At 41.0% G+C, this 19558-nt stretch overlaps 2 protein-coding genes across 2 annotated transcripts; one reads left to right on the top strand and one right to left on the bottom strand.

The window, feature by feature from the left end:
* Positions 1 to 1155: 1155 nt before the first annotated feature.
* Positions 1156 to 5876, top strand: LOC129362165 (ras-related protein Rab-18-like). The gene is made up of 7 exons (XM_055033553.1): positions 1156 to 1346; positions 1686 to 1741; positions 1855 to 1916; positions 2328 to 2400; positions 3274 to 3392; positions 3635 to 3701; positions 4771 to 5876. Exons 1-7 carry the CDS (start codon positions 1279 to 1281, stop codon positions 4941 to 4943), a joined length of 618 nt encoding a protein of 205 aa, XP_054889528.1. The 5' UTR covers positions 1156 to 1278; the 3' UTR covers positions 4944 to 5876.
* A 1074-nt stretch (positions 5877 to 6950) lies between these two features.
* LOC129362164 (homeobox protein Mohawk-like) lies at positions 6951 to 19558 on the bottom strand. Its single transcript, XM_055033552.1, has 6 exons — positions 19136 to 19558; positions 18835 to 19003; positions 18594 to 18747; positions 17978 to 18307; positions 10554 to 10587; positions 6951 to 7559 (listed from the first exon to the last, which is right to left on the bottom strand). The coding sequence occupies exons 1-6, from the start codon at positions 19315 to 19317 to the stop codon at positions 7283 to 7285; spliced, it is 1146 nt and encodes a 381-aa protein (XP_054889527.1). The 5' UTR covers positions 19318 to 19558; the 3' UTR covers positions 6951 to 7282.

The raw sequence follows: 19558 nt of genomic DNA, 5'->3' as shown, positions 1-19558 counted from the left end.
GCTCAAACTGAACCTGGAAGCAACATCCTAGACTCTGGAAATGTTTGGACATTTTTATTGTATTGTGGTTCATATCTGAGGCAACTGAGAGCATACGCCAAGTTTAGAGCAGTCCATTATTTAAATCTATACCATAATCAACAGAGTTAGCAATATTTTCTTGACGTTGGCTTTGGTTTCACACGTTCTGTTTCTTGGTCTCTTAGCTTTGCTTGGCATGTATATACGACTCGGTGGTGGGAAACCTGTATATAAATGTATAGGAATGCTTTTATGCTCTGTACTCTCTGAAAGACTCCCCACTGCAGTAGTGTGATGAAGACTGATCATGTGCTGCAGAAATAAACAAACTCCAAATAAAAGCTTTAAAAAAAAAAGTACAAAAAAAAGCGAGAAGTGGCCGATTTCTTGTAAAACTGTAGCATTTTTTTTTCTGTTCAGTGAAATAATCCTTATGTTTGCTGTTTCAGGAGCAGAACAAAAATGATGAAAGCACCACATCCGCCACAGTCAACTTCAGAATACTAAACGATAATCAAATCGATCTGAGCATATTTGACAGAAATGACCAAAAAACAAAAAAAGTGAACACTCAATGAAACCAAAACTAAAGTTTCACTTTGACCTCATTTGGTCCAGAGATTATTTTTCCAGTGAAGTTTAAACATGAAATGCCTTTGGCAGCATTTTTTTTTTTTGACATCTTTTGGTCAATGGAGGTTTTGACTTTGCATCCCCATCAATTCATGTATTTTCTGAATGTCACTGTTCTCAAATAAACATTTAATTTGCAAACTCAATGTTCAGTTAGTGAGCTAAACATCGAGTCGACAAACCAAACAGTATTTAGTGTGGAAGAGAATAAACCTGATCATTACTGTCAGGTTCAGACTCTGTATCTTTATAAACGGCTTAGCTCCGGACTGTTTGATCCGCGAGCATTTTGGGCCTGTTGAGTTTCATGACTGATTTTGACCCCTGACCCCAACCAGAATAATTATAACGGAACAAAAAATTTTTATTGGATTCATGAAACAGCAAAAAAAGTGAAATCGTTTTACATATTATTTTTGCGGATACGAAGAGGCTGTCGGTATTAAAGAAGTGAATTATTTTTATTTTTTAATTTTTTTTGCTGAGTCCTCGTGAACTTCGGTGACGTCACGCGCGTCGCAGCAGATTAGGCGGAAGTCGCGCGGCCAGCTGTCATCGTCGCCGAGAGCCGCCAGCATCTCGTCGCTCCAAGCGTCTGACCCTGGACGCCCGCTGACGGCCAACATGGACGAGGACGTGCTGACCACCCTGAAGCTGCTGATAATCGGAGAGAGCGGGGTGGGGAAGTCCAGGTTTGTGCATGCTAGCCGCTGCTAGCCGCTTGTTGACGTTGACGTTACGTAAGTTTGTTATTCTCCGCTCAGCAGCTGCCGCTTCGTGCTAACGTCGCTTTTTGAAGTTTGCTACTTGTTTAACACAAGGCGAAAGTTGCTCAACAAAATAAAAGTAGTACTTGTTGGCTTTGATAGGTGTGAAAGTCTAGTTTTCGCTCTGAAGGGAAGACGCTGCTCGTTCGGTATCAGAAATGTGTTGTTGTTGTTCCTGGCAGAAAGCTAGCTCAATGAGTTTTCCCCACAGTGTCCTGCTGAACATCCTGTTCATGTCCTGTGTGTCCTCGTTTCCCCCCGCAGCCTCCTGCTCAGGTTCACAGAAGACACTTTTGACCCAGAGCAGTCGGCCACAATAGGTTCCACAGTCACAAACACACTCACATCTGCCGATGCAGAATACAGAAACTGTTTCGTGTCGGCGGTATTTCAGTTGAATCCACTTTCTCGTTTGTTTGTCGTGTTTCTTAAGGTGTGGACTTCAAAGTCAAGACCCTTGCGATTGAAGGGAACAAAGCGAAGCTCGCCATTTGGGTGAGTCTTCTTCACGACCTCCATCCTCACCCACATTCACAAACATGGTGAAGTTGGACGTTTCCTCCACACGATGGCGACATTGCGCAGCAGTAAATACTGTTGAGCTGCAGCTCTGAGGTCACAGTAAGAGTTGAAGCGCCTTTTAGCAATGAATTTTAGAAGCTAAAGCTTATTCACAAGGTGAAATGTTTGCTGAGATCCCCGTCCTTCCCCCACGACAGGTCAAGATGTCCCAAGGACCACAAAGGCATCCCTTTGTGGACTTATAAAGATTATTAAAGCAATGATCAGTTCATTAAAGGGTCATTTCTGAGTCGTCCGGCAGTAAATGGGGACATTATCTTTGAGATGCATTGTGCTAAGTGGTGGAAAATGTCACTTTAAAGTCCGGTGTGTTTTCTTCTTCAGGACACGGCTGGACAGGAGAGGTTTCGCACGCTGACGCCCAGCTACTACCGCGGCGCGCAGGGAGTCATACTCGGTAAACAGCCGATACTTTTCAAGTCAAACTGCCTTCTCGCTGTCTTTTTTTTTTCTTTTTCCATCCACCTCACCTGCACTTGTTTACCTCGTGTTTTGGTTATCATATTTTTGCTTTAACTTTAACATGCGACGACTTCCGTTTAGTCTTAAGGCTGCTTGAACCTTGAAGCCATTTATTTATTTAGCCTGTACAGCTAAATAAAACTCATCTCATATGATCTTTTGAACAAAAAATGATTTGATTTTCTTATAGAAAGCTTTTCTCTTTTCTTTTTTTTTCTTAAAGAACCACCAATTTATTTCAATGTTTGGGTTTTATAGTAAAGAGAAATTTGTTCCAGATTTACTTGGAAGAAAATTATTATTATTATTTATTTTTTCAAAATAAATAATAACCCTTCTTTAAACTTCTCCACAACTGTGTTCCTCTGTCTTCATGATGCTGTTTATTCACTGTTGTTCCCTAATAACAAACCTCTTTTGCCTTCGCAGGATGACTGGATTTAGGCTATACAAAACAAAAAAAACACATAGAAAACCTGACGTTAGACTTTTTGTTCAGCTCATAAAATTCTGATTTAACGTATTTTGAAATGTACAATACAGCTCAACAAAAACTGAAGAAAATTGCTTGAGATAAAAGGTTTTTAAGTTGCATTAGTGAAGTCGGAGCTCAAGCGTTTTTGCACAACACAGCTGCAGATGCACCGATGCGAACATTTGGGTCGATATTTATAGACATTTATCGATCTGTGCCAAACTTTCTTAGCCTGCTTCTGTGCTTCAGTTCAAATCCAATCGACGACGCTGCTGACGTGTCGGGCCTCTCTCATCACGGCGCGCTGTTGTTGTCGTGTTTTCTCTTTGTCAGTGTACGACGTCACACGGCGCGACTCTTTCACGAAGCTCGAAAACTGGTTGAACGAACTGGAAACGTACTCGACACGCAACGACATCGTCAAAATGCTGGTCGGCAACAAAATCGACAAGGTGAGTCGCTTCCTGGTAGTTCTCGCACGCACAGCGGGGGACTGACCCCAATGCTAGAAACAGACGTTTTAAGTTTTAATCTGACTGTTTTCATGAATGTCGGACGACTTGCATGATTGTTCTTTGGTCAAAACAAAATAAAATAAGCAGTGAAATATCTGTTTAATGCATTTTGTGCCGCTCTGCTGCTGTTGGTCTGGAGTAGTTCTTTTACGATCCTTAAACATCTGATGTGGTTTCAGGATGACCGTGAAGTGGACAGAAATGAAGGACTGAAATTTGCCAGGAAACACTCGATGCTTTTTATTGGTAAGCACTGGCCTGAGTGCGGAATCAGATGTTGTCGGTCATGTTCGTTTACAGCGAGAGAGCCGTAAAGTTCCAGCCGGCGCCAATAAAACTCTTCAAATTGTATTTAAAAGTTACAGCTGTCATTAAATGTCACAGAGGAAGTCGTGCGCACAGCGCGGATTAGCTGGCCTGCTTTTCACGGTGCTTTGCTCACGACAAGAAATGGAGCGCCGCAGACAACCAGGGAAAAAATAAATAAGTAAAATGGCGCTATTATTAAAATTGAGCTGCTCGAAGTGACCAAATCCATGTCAGCGTCTGGTCCTGACTTCCACCTTTTCATCAACTTATCTGGAATTTGTTCTAGAAAAACTGAATGAAGAATTTTAAAGGCAAAATCACAAGATATGATGGATCTGATCTCTTTATTCTAATTGCTATTTTCTATTTAGAGATGCACTATTTCAAGGTTTTCCTGGACATTATACGTTTTCTTTGAGTTATGACTTGCTGATCCAGATTTTTCTTTTTGAAGAAGAAGAAGAAATTGAAAAGTGAAATATCTAAACAATTAAGTCTTCATGTTAGTTAGAAGCCGCAGAACCGTCACAAAACATTTGCAAATTCAGAAAAATCCTTCCTGTTGTTGGCTGGAAATAGAAATGGACCGATTTCTCCTGGCTAATACCGATTTCTTAGTTCTGATGTGAAGAATTTGACAGGAACTAGGGATTCACGACATATTGGCGTCAACATCAGTATCGGGTGTTTTTGACAGATCAGTGTCGGTCCGATAAGCAGAACTGTCAGTCATTTGTTTCAAATTTATGAATATTCTCATTGAACATGGAGAAAATAGTGGAGGGTGGTTCAGTTTTTCTTAACACCATTAATTGGAATTTATCGTAGCAAAAATAAATCAAGATTCTTGAGATGATAAGAAATTTATTCCGATAAAATAAATCCTCGCCGATGAGAAGCGTCACAATTTTTAGACCCGAAGTGACGTTTGTGTCGTTGTTACTCTGTGTTTGGCTTCTGCTGCACTTTTACCTCCCGGATCACATTTAATCCCGTCTTTGTCCAGAGGCCAGTGCTAAGACCAAAGATGGCGTCCAGTGCGCCTTCGAGGAGCTAGTGGAGAAGATCCTCCAGACTCCGGGGCTCTGGGAGAGCGACGGCCAGGATCAGAAGGTCCAGCTGGGGCGGCAGGAGCAGGGCGGGGGACGGGCGTGCGGCGGATACTGCTCCATACCCTGAAACCCACAGAAACGGCGACCTGACGGAGAAACACTAAGGACCAGAGAAACGGAACTACAGAGGCGGAAGAAGAAAAGGAAGTCAACTGTTGAGAGCTCTGCCATCTGAGGGAACCCTGCAGTTTTGCACAATTACTGTTCAAACGTCATCACTCATTCGACTCTTATCATGTTTCGTTAGCGAGCGCGTCAGTCGGCTTTCGGCCAGCGGTGTCTTCAGATAAAACGAGACGTGCCCAGGGCGTCGCAGCAGCGCGCGTCTGGGGCGGCTCTCCATCATTAGCAGCAGCTGTTCAGTTCGGCATTACTTTACCAGAATTGTGCCTGTAACATAATCAGATTTTAGGTGGCGCTTCAGGTTTCATCCTGAATATCTAATCCTAAACAGTTTAAAAAATGAAATCTCCCAGGTTATGTCCGACTCCCTTCAGATTCCCGACTTTATCACACCTCAGCACTGAATTCTCTGAACCGTGGAGCCCAGTTACTGCCTTTTTTTTTTTTTTGCCCGTCTTTAAACTCTTGTGTCCACATCGTTACTTCTTGCTGCAAAGTATTCCCCACTTATTGTTTGAATGCTGTTTTCTCGGCATTATCAGCCTCTGTAGTCCAACTTAATCTCTGGTGAGTTTTAGTTTTGCGGTGATTTCTTTGCAGTTATCATTTGTCAACCATAGACTCAGAACATTCCCAAGAACTCTTCCGTCTCCTTCATGTATTTGAATTCCAGCTTTAATTATTAATACTTTACTAGTCCTAGTTGCTGTTACCTGGGAGAAGAAATGAATTTAATCTTTTTTTTGTTTGTTTCTTGGTTGTGTTTTTCAGTCTTGTTGTCACACGTCGATCTGAGACCTGCCTTAACACCAAGAGCTGCAGTCGAGTAGCATTTGATTTGTTTTGAACGTAAATAAATAGAAACCTGCAGATTTGATCTCTCGGCTCCAATGATTGTTTGCTGTTTGGTAGCTGGCGCGGTGCGCTGTTGATGACTGGATGTAAGAATGAAAATATTTGTTGGAAAAAAATAAATAATAATAATTCATCCCAACGCCCTCCTCCAAAAAAGAGAGAAAAAGTCTGCAGAGCAAAAGCAGCACATGCTGAAAATCCAAGATAAATGATAAAAAAAAAAAAACTAATTCAGAAATACTTGCAGCAGTGGAAAAGTAACATGGTTTTATGTTTCCAGTGCAGTCTGGCAGTATTTTCCAAGTTGGGATAGGAATAGATAAAACTGAGTTTGGAAAAATGTGATTCCAGACTCTTTTCTTTATCCCACTGTCTGAAAGTGACATCTATTCATTAATCCAGAACTTCATTACTTTATCTGAAAATTATTAGACAAGAGAGACTTTAAACCATGCATCTGTTTGTTGATCTTTCCGTCTGTCTGTCAGTTTTTCCATAACACAATAACGTTCCAGTCTGTCAATTTGTCTGTCCATCCGTCCACAAACCAATCAGTCCCACTTTCGGAACATCACTTTATCTGTCCGTCGTTCATTAATCTATCAGTCCATCCATAAATCATCTGGTTTTTGCAAGTTACAAATTTGAGTCAAAGTCCAATGAAATGTGTACACAGTTGATATTAAACAGTAGTGCACATTTAAAACACTGAAATGAAAAAGGAAAACATGGGAAAATATCAAAAAGGAAGCATAAAATGAGAAATTTCAGTGAGAAATATCTAAATTACAGAAGTCTCAATTCTTGTCTCTCATTACGAGCAAGGATTTGGCAAAACTGCAATGAAAACACTTTTTTTTTTTTCCTGTCACACGAGTCACGTGATCAGCAGCCGGATGTCTGCCAACGTTTTTTTCATCCCAGTTGATTCTGTCTGACCTCTGTGCCTCCAGGAGCCGTGTTCGGACTCCTCTCGGTTTGCCATCTCTCTTTTTTTTTTTTCTCCACAGTGCATTTTCTAAATGAAAGACCATAAAGCACATGAAACCCACCACTAAGAACAGCTCCGTGGAACATAATTAGGTTGTCTCAGCCCCTGCAAAGTAACGATTTAAAGCAGAAAAAAAAAAAAAAAAAGGCAGGCCAGACGCTTTCACATTGGCTTTATTCAAACGGCTGCTGTAAAACTTCATCATGGGAGGATTCTCCGGTGTCTCGACAGTTCTTATAAGTTATGGAAAACGAAGGTCATGTAGGGCGTAGCAAAGCAAGCAGACATTATTTGGATTCACTCTTCGGGGTACTAATTAGATGTTACAGTATATAACATAATTAGAAAGGTGTTAAAGGTGTAAAACGTTAGGCCTGTACACTGTGTACACCACCAGGCACTTTGGCTGGCGGCGAGTGGAACACGGCGTTCAGTGCCTACCCGGTGTTCGCCAGGGGGGCTTTGACAGTCTGGACCTCGGAGATATGAGACGACTTCTGGATGATGCGGCTGGTGAGGGCCGTCCCCGCGCTCTGCTTCAGGGCCGACACGGCTCCCGCCACACACAGCCTGGCGGCGCCGGGCGCCGGGTCGGCGCTCGGAGCCGCCTTGCAGCTCTTGCCCTGGGCCAGGCTGGTGAGGGCCACGGCGGCGTGGATCTCCCTCCAGCCCTGGCCGTCCTTTCTCGGTGGGTTTCGGCTCTGCAGCTGGGCCCTGCGAACAACAAGCCAGTGAGATCCAGATGAGTTAGAGCTGCCAGGTGAGGCTGTGCTTTATTCACGCCACTCGCCATAAAAAAATATATATATAAACTTTATTGCAGCAGCAACATTGAGGAAAATGATATTTTTAATCTGAGCACTTTTATTCAGCGGTAGCCAGAGCTTTTTTTTTTTTCTTCTTCACTTTTTTATGTTGCTGTTTCAATTTTGTGTGTTTCTAGGAACTTCCACACTGAAAAAAATGCAAAATCTTACCAAGTATTTTTGGTCTAGTTTCTAGCGCAACTATCTAAAGTACATTTAAAGACAAAAACCAACTTACAAGGAACTTTTCAAAAAGATTTGGAGAGCATGTTTCAACATTAAAGTAAAAAAAAAAAAAAAAAAAGCTGTTCCACTGGCAGATTTCACTCATAAAGATAGAAATATATTTCATCAGTCAATAATTCATACAGCACTTCACACAACCACAGTATGGGAGACTAAAAATGGTTTACAGGTTCATAAAGAACATGAAAAACACAGCAATAAGAAAACATAGCAAATAAACGCAGAACAAGCAAAATAAAACCACACAGTTAAAGCTGCAGTATGTAGCTTTTATAAATAGTATGTTGCTACATATTTGTTAAATCTGTCACCATGTCATGACCGTATATGAGGCAGATAGTCTGTAAAGAGATTCAGCTCTTCCACCAACTCTGAGCTGCTATTGCCGTCTGGAGAAATGCAACGACCAAAGTCAACCAATCAGGGCCTCGATCCATCGCGTGTATGTGCTGCTAAATGCGCGGCTAAATGCGCTAATGACAGAGAAACAGCTTAACGCTAACCGGCGGTTGCATTCACAACAGGATGTGCTGACGGAGAAAAGCTGTAGCAACGCAGAGAGCAAGTGGAGGAGAGGGAAGAGCGATGAGCAGCGTCAGACGGAAAGTGATTGACACCGTTAAGACCCGCCCCCCTGGCTCTGATTGGGTGTCTCTGGTTTGCACTGAGAGCAGGAAGAGGAGTTAAAAACATTTTCACAGATTATCTGTCTCATACAATTCTGTCACAATATAATGACTTTTTCCACAAAAGTATAAATACATATAAAAAATATAAATATATTTACATATATATATATTTTTTTTTTTTTCAAAAATCACATTCAAGGCTAAGCAACTCTTATAAATGATGATGGTCATTGACAGCTGTACAAACAAATAAAAGCTTGAAATCTATTTAAAAATCTATATTATAAGTAAAATAATCTGCCAGTAGTTCTTCTTCGTCAATATTAAGGTATTATCGACTTGAAAACAAGATTGTGTCTCTTCCTGGAAAGTTGTTTGTGATTTGGCTTTGTCTCATTTGTACTGAGGTCCCTGCACTCAGAACTAGACCAGAAATCCTTGGTGAGATGTTATGTTTTTGTAATCCGTAATCCACAACTTTCCGTTCTCCTGGACTATAAATATGATGTTCTTCTTCTTCTTCTTCTTGTTTTTTTTTTTTAACCAACTGACCACCAGATTGAACGAAGAGCCATACTTATCTTGCCATCACATGTGGCGAGCAACATGATGGAGGAGGTAATAAAACATTTCCAAAGCCTACCGCCACAAAACTACGGCGAAATAAATGTTTTTTTTAAAATGACGACACAGCAAGTCTCGATAACAACCACTAGTCTTTCTACGCGCCGCTCATGATGGAGTCACATTTTGTAGCCTTTTAGCTCATCGTTATTTCGGTTGCATGTTCGGCCTGTTATCCTGTCTGGTTTTGGATGCTGTGCAGCCGAGGGGATTATTCCTCTTACTTTTTGTACTTTTGGACAGTTTGTTATGATGTAGCAGTGGTAAAAAAAAAAAAAGAAAAGAAAATATATATATTTTTTTTTACATCCAGGAGCAGCTGGTCAGCTTCTCGAAAGCTCTAATAAAACCTGAACTACAAACCAAAATCCCAGAGGAGTTGGAACAAAAAGGCTTCGTGGATGAAAAGCAGGTCCAAAGAGAATAGAGAAAAAAGATGATATTCACTATTATTATTAATATTATTATTATTACAGCCCGCCTTTCTAACCACATGGCCAGTCAGACTTAAACTGGAGCGGCAAAAGCAAACCAGCTGGATTAGCAGTGCTTGCCAACAACTGATGGTGTCGTCCATGCGAACTACAGATGAAGATGTTAGCATCTTATGAAAGTTGAGACAACATGCGACGGTCTTCAATCAGAGGCACCTTCAGATGTGCTGCAAAACTGACTGTTGCAGGAGAGCCGTCTTTCCCGCAGCAGCTCTCGGTGAGGTTTGACCGTATCCAATTTCCTTTGCGATAAGTAAAGCATGCTTGAACGGAATTTGAGTAAAATTTGCTTCCAACACAAACACAGTCATGCGGACTTTGCTCAGCTGTACCGGGACTTCAACAATCCGGTTCAGTCAGATGAGTCCGAGCTCGAGCTTCATGGTAACAAACTCCAGGTGGGTTTGATGTGAAACAGAGGATGAACATGGGGAACATTATTTCATGCCCACTGTTGAGCAGAGTGGAAAATATGTGATTCTGTTGGCCTCTTTTCTCCTCCACGTACGCCGGGAACCTGGAAGTCCGAAATACAATCACGCTGAAAACAAATGCCAGGACCGGCAGTCTCCAGCGGGTTCATTCTCAATGACTACCCATGATGGTAGTCATTGACACTTTGCAAAAATCACTTGCAAAAGTGTTTTTTTGAAAGCAACCTGTTTTTGATAAGGGAATTACATTACAACATGATATTAATGATAATGCTGTCCCTTTAACATTGAACCAGTCGACCTACTCAAAGTTAAGCTTTAACTTTGCTAAAATGAACAGTGAGGTTATGCTTCTGCAATAAAAGAGGACATTTATTTTGAAAGGTCTTCAACAGCGGAGGCAGAGTTTTTGTTTTTTTGGGAAAAAGTAAAAGTCACATTAACAGGGTTATGAGATATGAATTACGGTACTAACCTGCAACTTTTAACCGAAGTGCTGTCAGTTGTATCTGCAAAAAAACATAAAAACATGGAAAACTTAGCAAATGTGCCACGAAGCTACTTACCAGATCATTAGGCTGTCGAATGCTTATAGCAAACACAAACATGAAACTGGTTCAGTTTTCTGCTTGCGTTCGAGCAATTACTCCAATGTTTGGTGCAAATTCTTTCGGTATGTGTTCATGCTTTGGTTGAACGTTGGAATGTGATTCTCCTCCCTCCTCTCAAATATTCAGTCATGTGTCTCTAAAGTTGGTGGGTTGCAGGTCTTTATCTCAGCTCAAGCACAAGCGCTAACGGGTAGGAAACATTTCAGAAATCAATGCTGGATGCCTTGGCTGTGTCTCCTGAATAACTAAGGATCAGTTGTTCTCCAAAGGGGCTTCGAAGACGTTTTTTATGAGCACAGACGAGAGGAAAAGGAGAGAGAGAGAGAGAGAGAGACCATAACCAATGTTACGTTGCTTCTAACCTGCAATTTCTGTTTGCGGTCTGTGCATACATGTGCGATATTTGTAGAATATATTTTCCATCTTTGCTTTGGATTACAGCCTCATTTTAGGTTTGAGCACGTAGATAGTGGCCAAAACCGATTTCTCTTCAGAGTCCAATAGAAAAAGAAATTAGATGCTGAAACTAAGCCTTTCGGCGCTAACAGTCTGAAACATACCGCAAACCTGAGCCAAAAGTAACTTCTTGCTGATAGTAAATCACTTTTGTGTGTTATGCTTTTTTGCTTTGCTACTGAACATCCCTCACCATGTCCCTCCTAAGCCATAAAGTGCCCCTGCCAAGAAAGTAGCTCTGTACCTCTGCTATATTTATGGCCAGGGGGAAAAAACTTAGTTTTACCTCTGGTGAGTTTCACTATGCGAAAGGGGATTAGTGACAACGTAATTTTATAAGTTAGCAATGAATCCGATCGGTGCTTTGTTTCCAGTGGGTGATACGTCTTAATCAATAGGAAAATGGAAGCGCAATAGATCGTAGCTTCATGCTCATAAAGCTGCACAAGGAGCAAAGACCTGTTTCATCATTTCATTATTTGAAACATAAACGCTGTGCGCACCTGTTCCGCTTCCACGGCCACAAACGGCTATTTACCTTTTCTAATACATAAATTCTCACACAAATTAAGAATTAAAGAAGATGTATCTGTCTGATGTTTGACTGTGTTTTATATATATATATATATATATATATATATATATATATATATATATATATATATATATACACACACACACCATAAAGAAGTAGGCTTTCAAAATACAAATAAAATGGATGATCTGATAAATATTATGGCAGATTCTGTAATATTTATCCATGTCTGTCTCTTTAAATATAACTTCCAATGGACAGATACGGACATGTAGATGTAAATGTAGATCAAGATATAGACTAAAGTAGATTCCTAGAGAGACAGAAAGTGAGAAAATAGGATAAACAGTTAGCTTCATGACTCTGAAAATGCACTTTAAAAGGAATCTCTGAATGTTGTAGAAGAACAACATTCAGAGTCCCGACTCTCTAAAACCGTTAAATAAACCTGTAACGAGATCCAACTTAAATACGTTGTTGATTGTCGCGGGTAACCATATTAAGTTTATGCAAAGTTAATTTACTAAGTTCACTAAGTAAACTTAGTAAATTTAAATAAACATGAAAAAGGAAGCTCAACAAACTCCATTCGGTTGAATGTGACCAGCACATTTTTTTTTTAGTCTGAGCTCCATTCTCCTTTTTTAGTGCAAAGTGGATTTTTCAGTTTTTTACTGAGAGCATACATCTTTTCAGCAACATAATCCCCACTTTGAAACAATGAAAAACAGAAGGAGGAAAAAAGGGGTGAAGAAAAACACAGCAAGGCCCCTGTCCTGAATTATTTCCAACAAACACAGCTCCAGTCACACTGACAGGATCCCTACAGGTAAAACTGAGCTGGTGTCAGTGTCCACTGTAAAAAAAAATCCTTAATAATAAATGATAAAATTCCCAGGAAGCCATTCCTAATACCTTTACCTCCTTTGAGACTGACAACTTGTACCACACACTCCACCTAAATCAGGCTCACTGCAGGTTCAGTGGCTGCTTCACGCACTCTGAAAACACATTAGCGGTGCTGGTGATTGTCATGTTCTCCGTTTTATCTTCACAGAGGAGCCATAATGACCAGGAGCTGTAGCTTTAATGAGCGGACTAGTGTTTAGGGGATTCTAGCAAGAATGTAAGCACAAAATAATCCAGAATTTTAATAAAAAGACATACTCCCTTTAGTATGGGATTCTTAGCTTTTTTATAAAATTTGCTAAAATGCTCACGTTAGCTAATATGCTACAAGTAGCTTAAAATGGTCTCACAAGTGTGGCTACAATTTACATGACCAAAGCATTCACTTCAGTAAGTTAATAAAAAGGCTAATGCTACTTTCAATATAGCATTAGCATTTATTGTAAGTAGCATTCCAATAAATAATTGTTAGCTTTAATTTTTTGTAGAATTTAAGATAACATTAGCTTGTAGCTTGAGTGCTACAAGCTTATTTAGCAATTAAGTAAAATTAGCACTCGTAGCACTTAAGCTAACCCAATGCTACTGGTTGCAATAGCATTTATTGCAACAATAGCATGTAGCTATGCTATTGGTTAGCATTTAACCAACCAATAGCTTAATTGTTGCTAAGAGTTCCAAATGCTACCAGTGGCGTTAAAGGTAATCGTAGCATTTTGCTTAAGTGAAGGAGTTAACTGACAGCTTGAAAAGATAAAGTCATAAAAAGAAGATCATGGCAAACATGCTATTAAAACTGATTTCTAAGGACATCTAAAATATGTAAAGCATCTTTTATAAGTTATTATATGTACAAAATTCACATCAGCTTCTTATTACATTTAAATTTGAACAGCGTTAATTGAAAACAATCAATTATTATTAGATGTTTTATTTTATTTTATTTTTTTTGCTTCAATGATTATTATCAGAATCTCTTGTGCACCCACTAATGACTACTAGAGGAAGGTAGCAGCCTATGAATGGGTGGTTATCGTTTATCATACGGCTTCACAAGCGCAGCCACAATTTACGCGAACAAAGCATTCTCTTCATTAAGTTTAGAAAAAATATTCCAGACAAAATTCGGTGAATTTTACCTGTGCAGGCAGAAGAAATAGTGTCTCTTGTATCTGAATCGCTAATAAAAATCTCAAGTGCCCAGTTTTTTTTTTTTTTTTTTTAGCTTAAAAGAAACTCTCCTTTGACTACAGTATTCCTATACAAGTTTAACTAAGCTTAGCACAAAGAGCAATGAAATTAGCCTTTGGTCAATTTATTTCTTTGATGTATCAAAGCTTCTTGGCAATTAATATTATACTGTTGGCGAGCCTGTTTATTTGCCCCTTAAACGGGGCCACGTTTGTAAGGAAAATGCATTTGTGTGTTAATAAGCAGAGTTGAGTGTATTGGCAGCACCCATGAGAGGCTTGCCAAGGCCTTTCTGCCAATGCCAATCAGCTCTTTGTGGAGGTATTGTGAGGGTGTGAGGCGGCAACGCCCTAATGGGGAAAAAAAATAACGCATGTCATCGGTGAAGGCCGTCTCAGCTCAAATATGGAGATGAGATATTGCAACCAATGCCAAACTGTCCGACATGTCATCGCCCACCGATTTGGGGTTCATCAGAGGCCACCTCCAGGGTTTGGAGGTGGCCAGAATGAAATGGTCTGCACACACACACAAACACACACACTCTGTGCTGTTCTGGCCTCCGTTTGCTACGAACAAACAATTTTTCAAACTCCAGTCATCTTCCAGTCCAGGACAGCCCGAAATCCAACACCAAACCAGAGTCAATAGAGAAGGAGGGATTCATGGAGAGGATTTGGCAGGTCGCTTCGCCCACATAACTCTGCTGTTAAACCAGCAAATCCATTTTCCTTTCAAAACGTAGCACCATTTAACTGGATATAAAAAAAGACTTTCCAAACGAATACTTTTTTTGTGTGTGAGGAAGGATTGTAAAAATAACTAGGCAAACACAAATGTTCTTGCTTTTTGTGCAAATAGTTACCCACTATAATATTGAAGCAAGGCCTGAGTCTAAATATGTTACACTGACCAAAAAAAATCTTATTATAATCTTTTTTTAAGCTACACAACTTCCCAGATTTAAATTCAGTGCAAACGGTTCGACAATATAGGAAGGAATTAGACTGTAAACACAACAAATACAGCAGATGCTAGCGTGCTAGCTTCATCGCTTCCCCTAATTTTTTGTCTTCAGGATGGACTCCCCAAAATCAACCGCAAATGTTGGGGAAAACTTGAAAAAAAATCTTCTGGGCGAACTGCAAAAAAACAAACCTAAATAAAATTTAGCATAGGTTTATAGATCTACAGCTGACACGGTGCAACCTGAAGTCCAGCAGACATCGAAACAACATGAATGTTTATTCAACAGTTCGTGCAAAGAAAATATAAACAACTAGGGGAGGAGTTGGAACGAAATTTCTGCCAGAAAACCCGGTAACTTTTCAGCTGTTCTTTGTTAACGTGACATGAATAGGTTATAATGATTTTCATTCAGTCAGACTGACACTAGCTAGATGCATTGCAGGTAGATTGTAGTAAGGAATAGATTAATGCCTGGTTTCAAAGTTAGTGAACTGGACTTATTATTTTGTGTCCATTGTTGGACACAACACGGTTCGATAGAACCGTTATAACTAGGCTTTCTGTCGGCTAATGTGTCTCTCAGGTTTTGATAATGGGCCGACAATCGGCGACATAAGATCGTGCAGCGCGCATTACACTAAGGAAATAAGGAAGAGAGGGTCAGTGGAGAGCACCAGAGTTGAGCCTTTTTTCATTCAGTGTCATCAACAGTAGGAGAAATACGGCAGGAAGAAACGATATAGCGATAATTAAAATGACGTCGATAGTTTTAATTTATCGTACGATTAATTGATTTATCGTTTATCGCGACAGGCCTATCCGTAAATCAAACCATGAGAAGGAAAACTGTAAAACCCAGTTTTTGTCGTCATTCTCGCCTTGTTTAATGGATGCTTTAGCATCGTTTGTGTGCTTAACCGTATTTTTCATCCAAAAGCTGGCTCTCTGCTTGTCATTCTAAAAAAACTAAAGCTTTACTCATTAGACCGCCTTTCCTGGAATGTTAATTATAATGAATTTCTCACAATCACAGCTTCGCTTTCAGAACAAAACATTTCTAAAAAGCAGTAGAGATTAAGCAAAGTTTAAAAGTGACATTAATGATTGTCTTAGTTTTAATTGATAATCTTATTTAAGTGTCTGTGGGATGATTTTCTGTTGTTGATTGCATTGTATTTTGTTGTATTGGATGCACCACTGAACCATTGAAATTTAGGGCATCTTAGAGATATATATAATAAATATATGAACGCTACAATAAACTATAGAGTTCCAGGTATTTTCCTGTCCTAACGGAGCAGCTCAAATGAATTCAAATTTCAGACAGACTCCAGAAGCAGACGTCCGAGAGGGTAGCTGCAATACAAAGTCACCTGAAAAGGCAGCACCCCAAAACCAAAGGTAAGCAGAGGACAATACACAGGAAATGATGTTAGCAGGGTTCTGTCTGACTATGAACAAAGCAAACCGGAAGAGCAATCACAGGATGAGTAACAGGTGCGCCGATTAACCGATAGCAGGACGAGAAAAGCACTAAGAGAAGGACGCAAACTCCTCACAAAGCAAAAACATAAACGAAACCACTGCATTTTTCACTCTCAGCTCACGGCGAACCTCTAAAACGAACATGACATACTCGTTTCGTGAGTCTATCTAACCGCAGAAAGCTTGTGTTCGGGTGTTAAACTTTTCTCCTGTTTAATTGCTAACCTTTGTCCGAGCTCCCTTTTTCACACACAAGTTATACTCAAACTATAAAAAACATTCCTTAAGTAACTTTGCGAGGCTGGAACTTCTTTGTTGCCAGGAATAATTAGGCAGCCCCGTCCTCAGTGTTGGACTGAAACCTACACAGAGGCGCAAGAGAGTGGAAGTGATTACAGAAACGCTACACACAACTCCTCCAATGCGACGCAAATAAAACTGCTTTCAAGCAGGAAAGTAACACATGGAAGATACAGACTGCCAAGGCACACAGCTACATCCTCACAGACTGCGAGAACAAGCCAAGTAAATATTAGCGTGTTGCCTCACATTTGCGTGGCTGCTGCAGCACTTACTCTACAATCTGTCTGTCTTCAGCGTTTTTTGGGGGGGTTTTTTTGCCGACAGACTGTTCCCTTTCTACACTCAGGCTGATGTTTCCACTTCTCACCCTGGGAGAAATAAAGTCTCAGACATGCTGTAATTGTCCTTGAGGCCGGACTGGACATTTCCACCAAGGCTAGAAGTCGAAGTGGAACAAATGGCACATTCTAAGTATATGGAAATGATATTTGTGGTGTTCGGTGGCAGCCAGCGAGAGCCCCTTCCAATTCTTAAATGCAGGATTTCAGCATCTGCGTGAGTCTTTATTAGTGATCTTTGCAGAGGCTTTGGCTGACTTCTGCGAGTGGCTTTGAGACGTGCCAGTGCGCTGTGCTCCCCGTATGTCTGAGAAGGTAACCATGTGTCAAACTCCCCCCCCTCTGTTTCGGCGTTGCATTTATGATTGAATCTCGCCGAGCTTCTGACTTACAGACGGACGCCAGAGATTTATTAATGTCAGATCGCCCTCGGGAGCCAAGTTGGAGGTTTCTGTTTGCTGTGTTCTTATTTTACTGCACACTGTGGTGTTTTAAAATGGAACTGCGAGGAAACAGGGTCGTAAAACTGCCAGTGAGCTTTGCATTCATCGTTAATCTTTAATTAACGAGGAAGATGTCTTTATTATTTCTTCAGCCGGAGGACCCTTGTTGTTTCTCTTCATGAACCTTGATGTATATAACATCCTAACCTGTTTGCTGCTCCTACAAGGTCAATCATCTCTTATGACCTTGGACATTGTCTTCCTGCGCTATTCCACTCGATTCAAATCTTGCTGACAGCAGAATCAAATTTCTACCGGTTGTGAACGATGACCACATTTTTCTGCAAAGTTTTAGTATCGTTGTCTGTCTGTAGTTTTAACAATGGGAGCTGAAGAAGCGAACAAAGCTGTTGAGTCTGTGTTGGACACACTTCCAAATATTGAATTAGGATTGCCAGTAGCTCTTCGTTTGGTTTGCCACGTCTCTCTTCGCGTTGGAGGATGATTGCTTACAATTTCCGGTAAGCTTCATAGTGTCAAACTGATGCATCACGTAAGTCACAACTGGATAAAATTTAAACCTTCAACAGAGTTTACGTCTCCAGGAAGAAACAGTTTCTTAATAGCTCAGACCTTTCCGCAGGCTAATAATCTCTTACCCATGCTGTAGATGAAGTTGGCCTCTGCTTCTGAGGAAGAATCTGGCGAGACAACGTCTCGATCGCATTCCTTGGAGCTGAACGATTGGGAAAGAACGCGAGCAGAGGCAATGGCGTCAGCCTTTGCCGCCATCATGTGTCGCAGGGTGTCATTCAGGTAGCGGTTCAGCAAGCTACTCTTGTACTTGGACGGAGGAGACGTGCCGTCCTCTTCGTTGGAGCAGTCTGCCCCGGCGAGGACGCTGGCCTGTTTCTCAAGAAGGCTTCGGCGGTAAGACGAGCCGCCAAAGTTTGATTGGGCTATTGGCGTCTGTAGGGCGCACTCTTCATCTGGAGAGGAGAAAACAAAACCATCACTACAAATTCTGCTTAACAAGAGAGATTTAGTGGACATAGCAGCAGATTTAAACTTTCCGAGCCGCATTCCTCAAGCGCTGAATCTTCTAGATGTGTCCCTTGTCCTGCACACTTGAAGTAAGCAGTGAAACTGCCTCATGTCAAAGTTGCAGGACATCAGCCCTTGAGAGCCACTGGTCCAGACCTAATTCTTAGAAATCGCTTGACTAGTGAAACGAAAAGGCTGCACTATGTCGATCCATTAATCCTAAAGCCTCACCGTCCGAGTTTGTATCGTCACTGCACACACTCAGCCTCTCAGCATTGCCCTGGATGTATTTATTGTAGAGCTTGATCCTCAGCGCCCAGCTCAGGTCTGGCTGCCTCACCGTGTTCTTCAGCCTTCGCCGGGCGTTTGCAAACCAGTTGGAAACCTTGCACAGACATCGCTTGATCGATCAGTATGACTAGCCCTGACAAAAAAAATGACATAAGCATTCCTTTTGACGAGATGGTCTCACCTGCACTAGTGTCATGTGTGAACCCAGAGCGAGAAGAACCTTCTCGGTTTTTGTTGGGTAAGGGTTGTCCCGGTGCTTGTACAGCCAGTGTTTCAGCGGCCGAGCCATGTCCTGGAGTACCTGCCTTTTGTGACGAGCTTTCACCCCACCGAGACGAGATCTGGGGGAGCTACAAGACAAATACTTCATGCATATATCTTTCCTGTTTTAGGTAGGAGCTTCCATAAACCAGCTCATGTTATCTTTTAAGTCCAAAATTTAAAGAATTACAAAAAAAGAATCTTAAAGAAAAGATTCCTACCTGCATCTTCTGTACTTCATGGCAGAGATTTTCTCGGCCTGCTGCATGTCTGGGCTCTGTCCGTCTGTTAAACTCGTCTGAGGTGAGTCTTCACAGTTCGGCCCGGTCCTGTCTCCGACTCTTCTGTAGTCGTCCAAACAAAACTGAGCATCATCAGTCTTCATCGCTGCACATTTGTCCATTCTTAAACACGCAGGGTTTCTCCTCTGTCAACAGGTGCATCAACAGACTCCCACAGACGTCCACAAACGATAGATCCTCATTCTTTATAGACAAGGAAAAAATATATAAATTATGTCCACTGCTCCTTTTTGTTGTTGTTTTTTCTGGAGTCTCAGGAGCAAATAAAAACTGAACCTTACCAGGGAATAATTTTAGAAAAGTCAGATGATGTTGTCTGGTTTTACTGTTCTGTCTGAGGAG

Source organism: Poeciliopsis prolifica, unplaced genomic scaffold, assembly GCF_027474105.1.
Source record: "Poeciliopsis prolifica strain line A6 unplaced genomic scaffold, Auburn_PproV2 SCAFFOLD008, whole genome shotgun sequence".
Lineage (NCBI taxonomy): Eukaryota > Metazoa > Chordata > Actinopteri > Cyprinodontiformes > Poeciliidae > Poeciliopsis > Poeciliopsis prolifica.
Note: the sequence above shows the minus strand (reverse complement) of the source record. Positions and strands in the feature narration are given on the sequence as shown.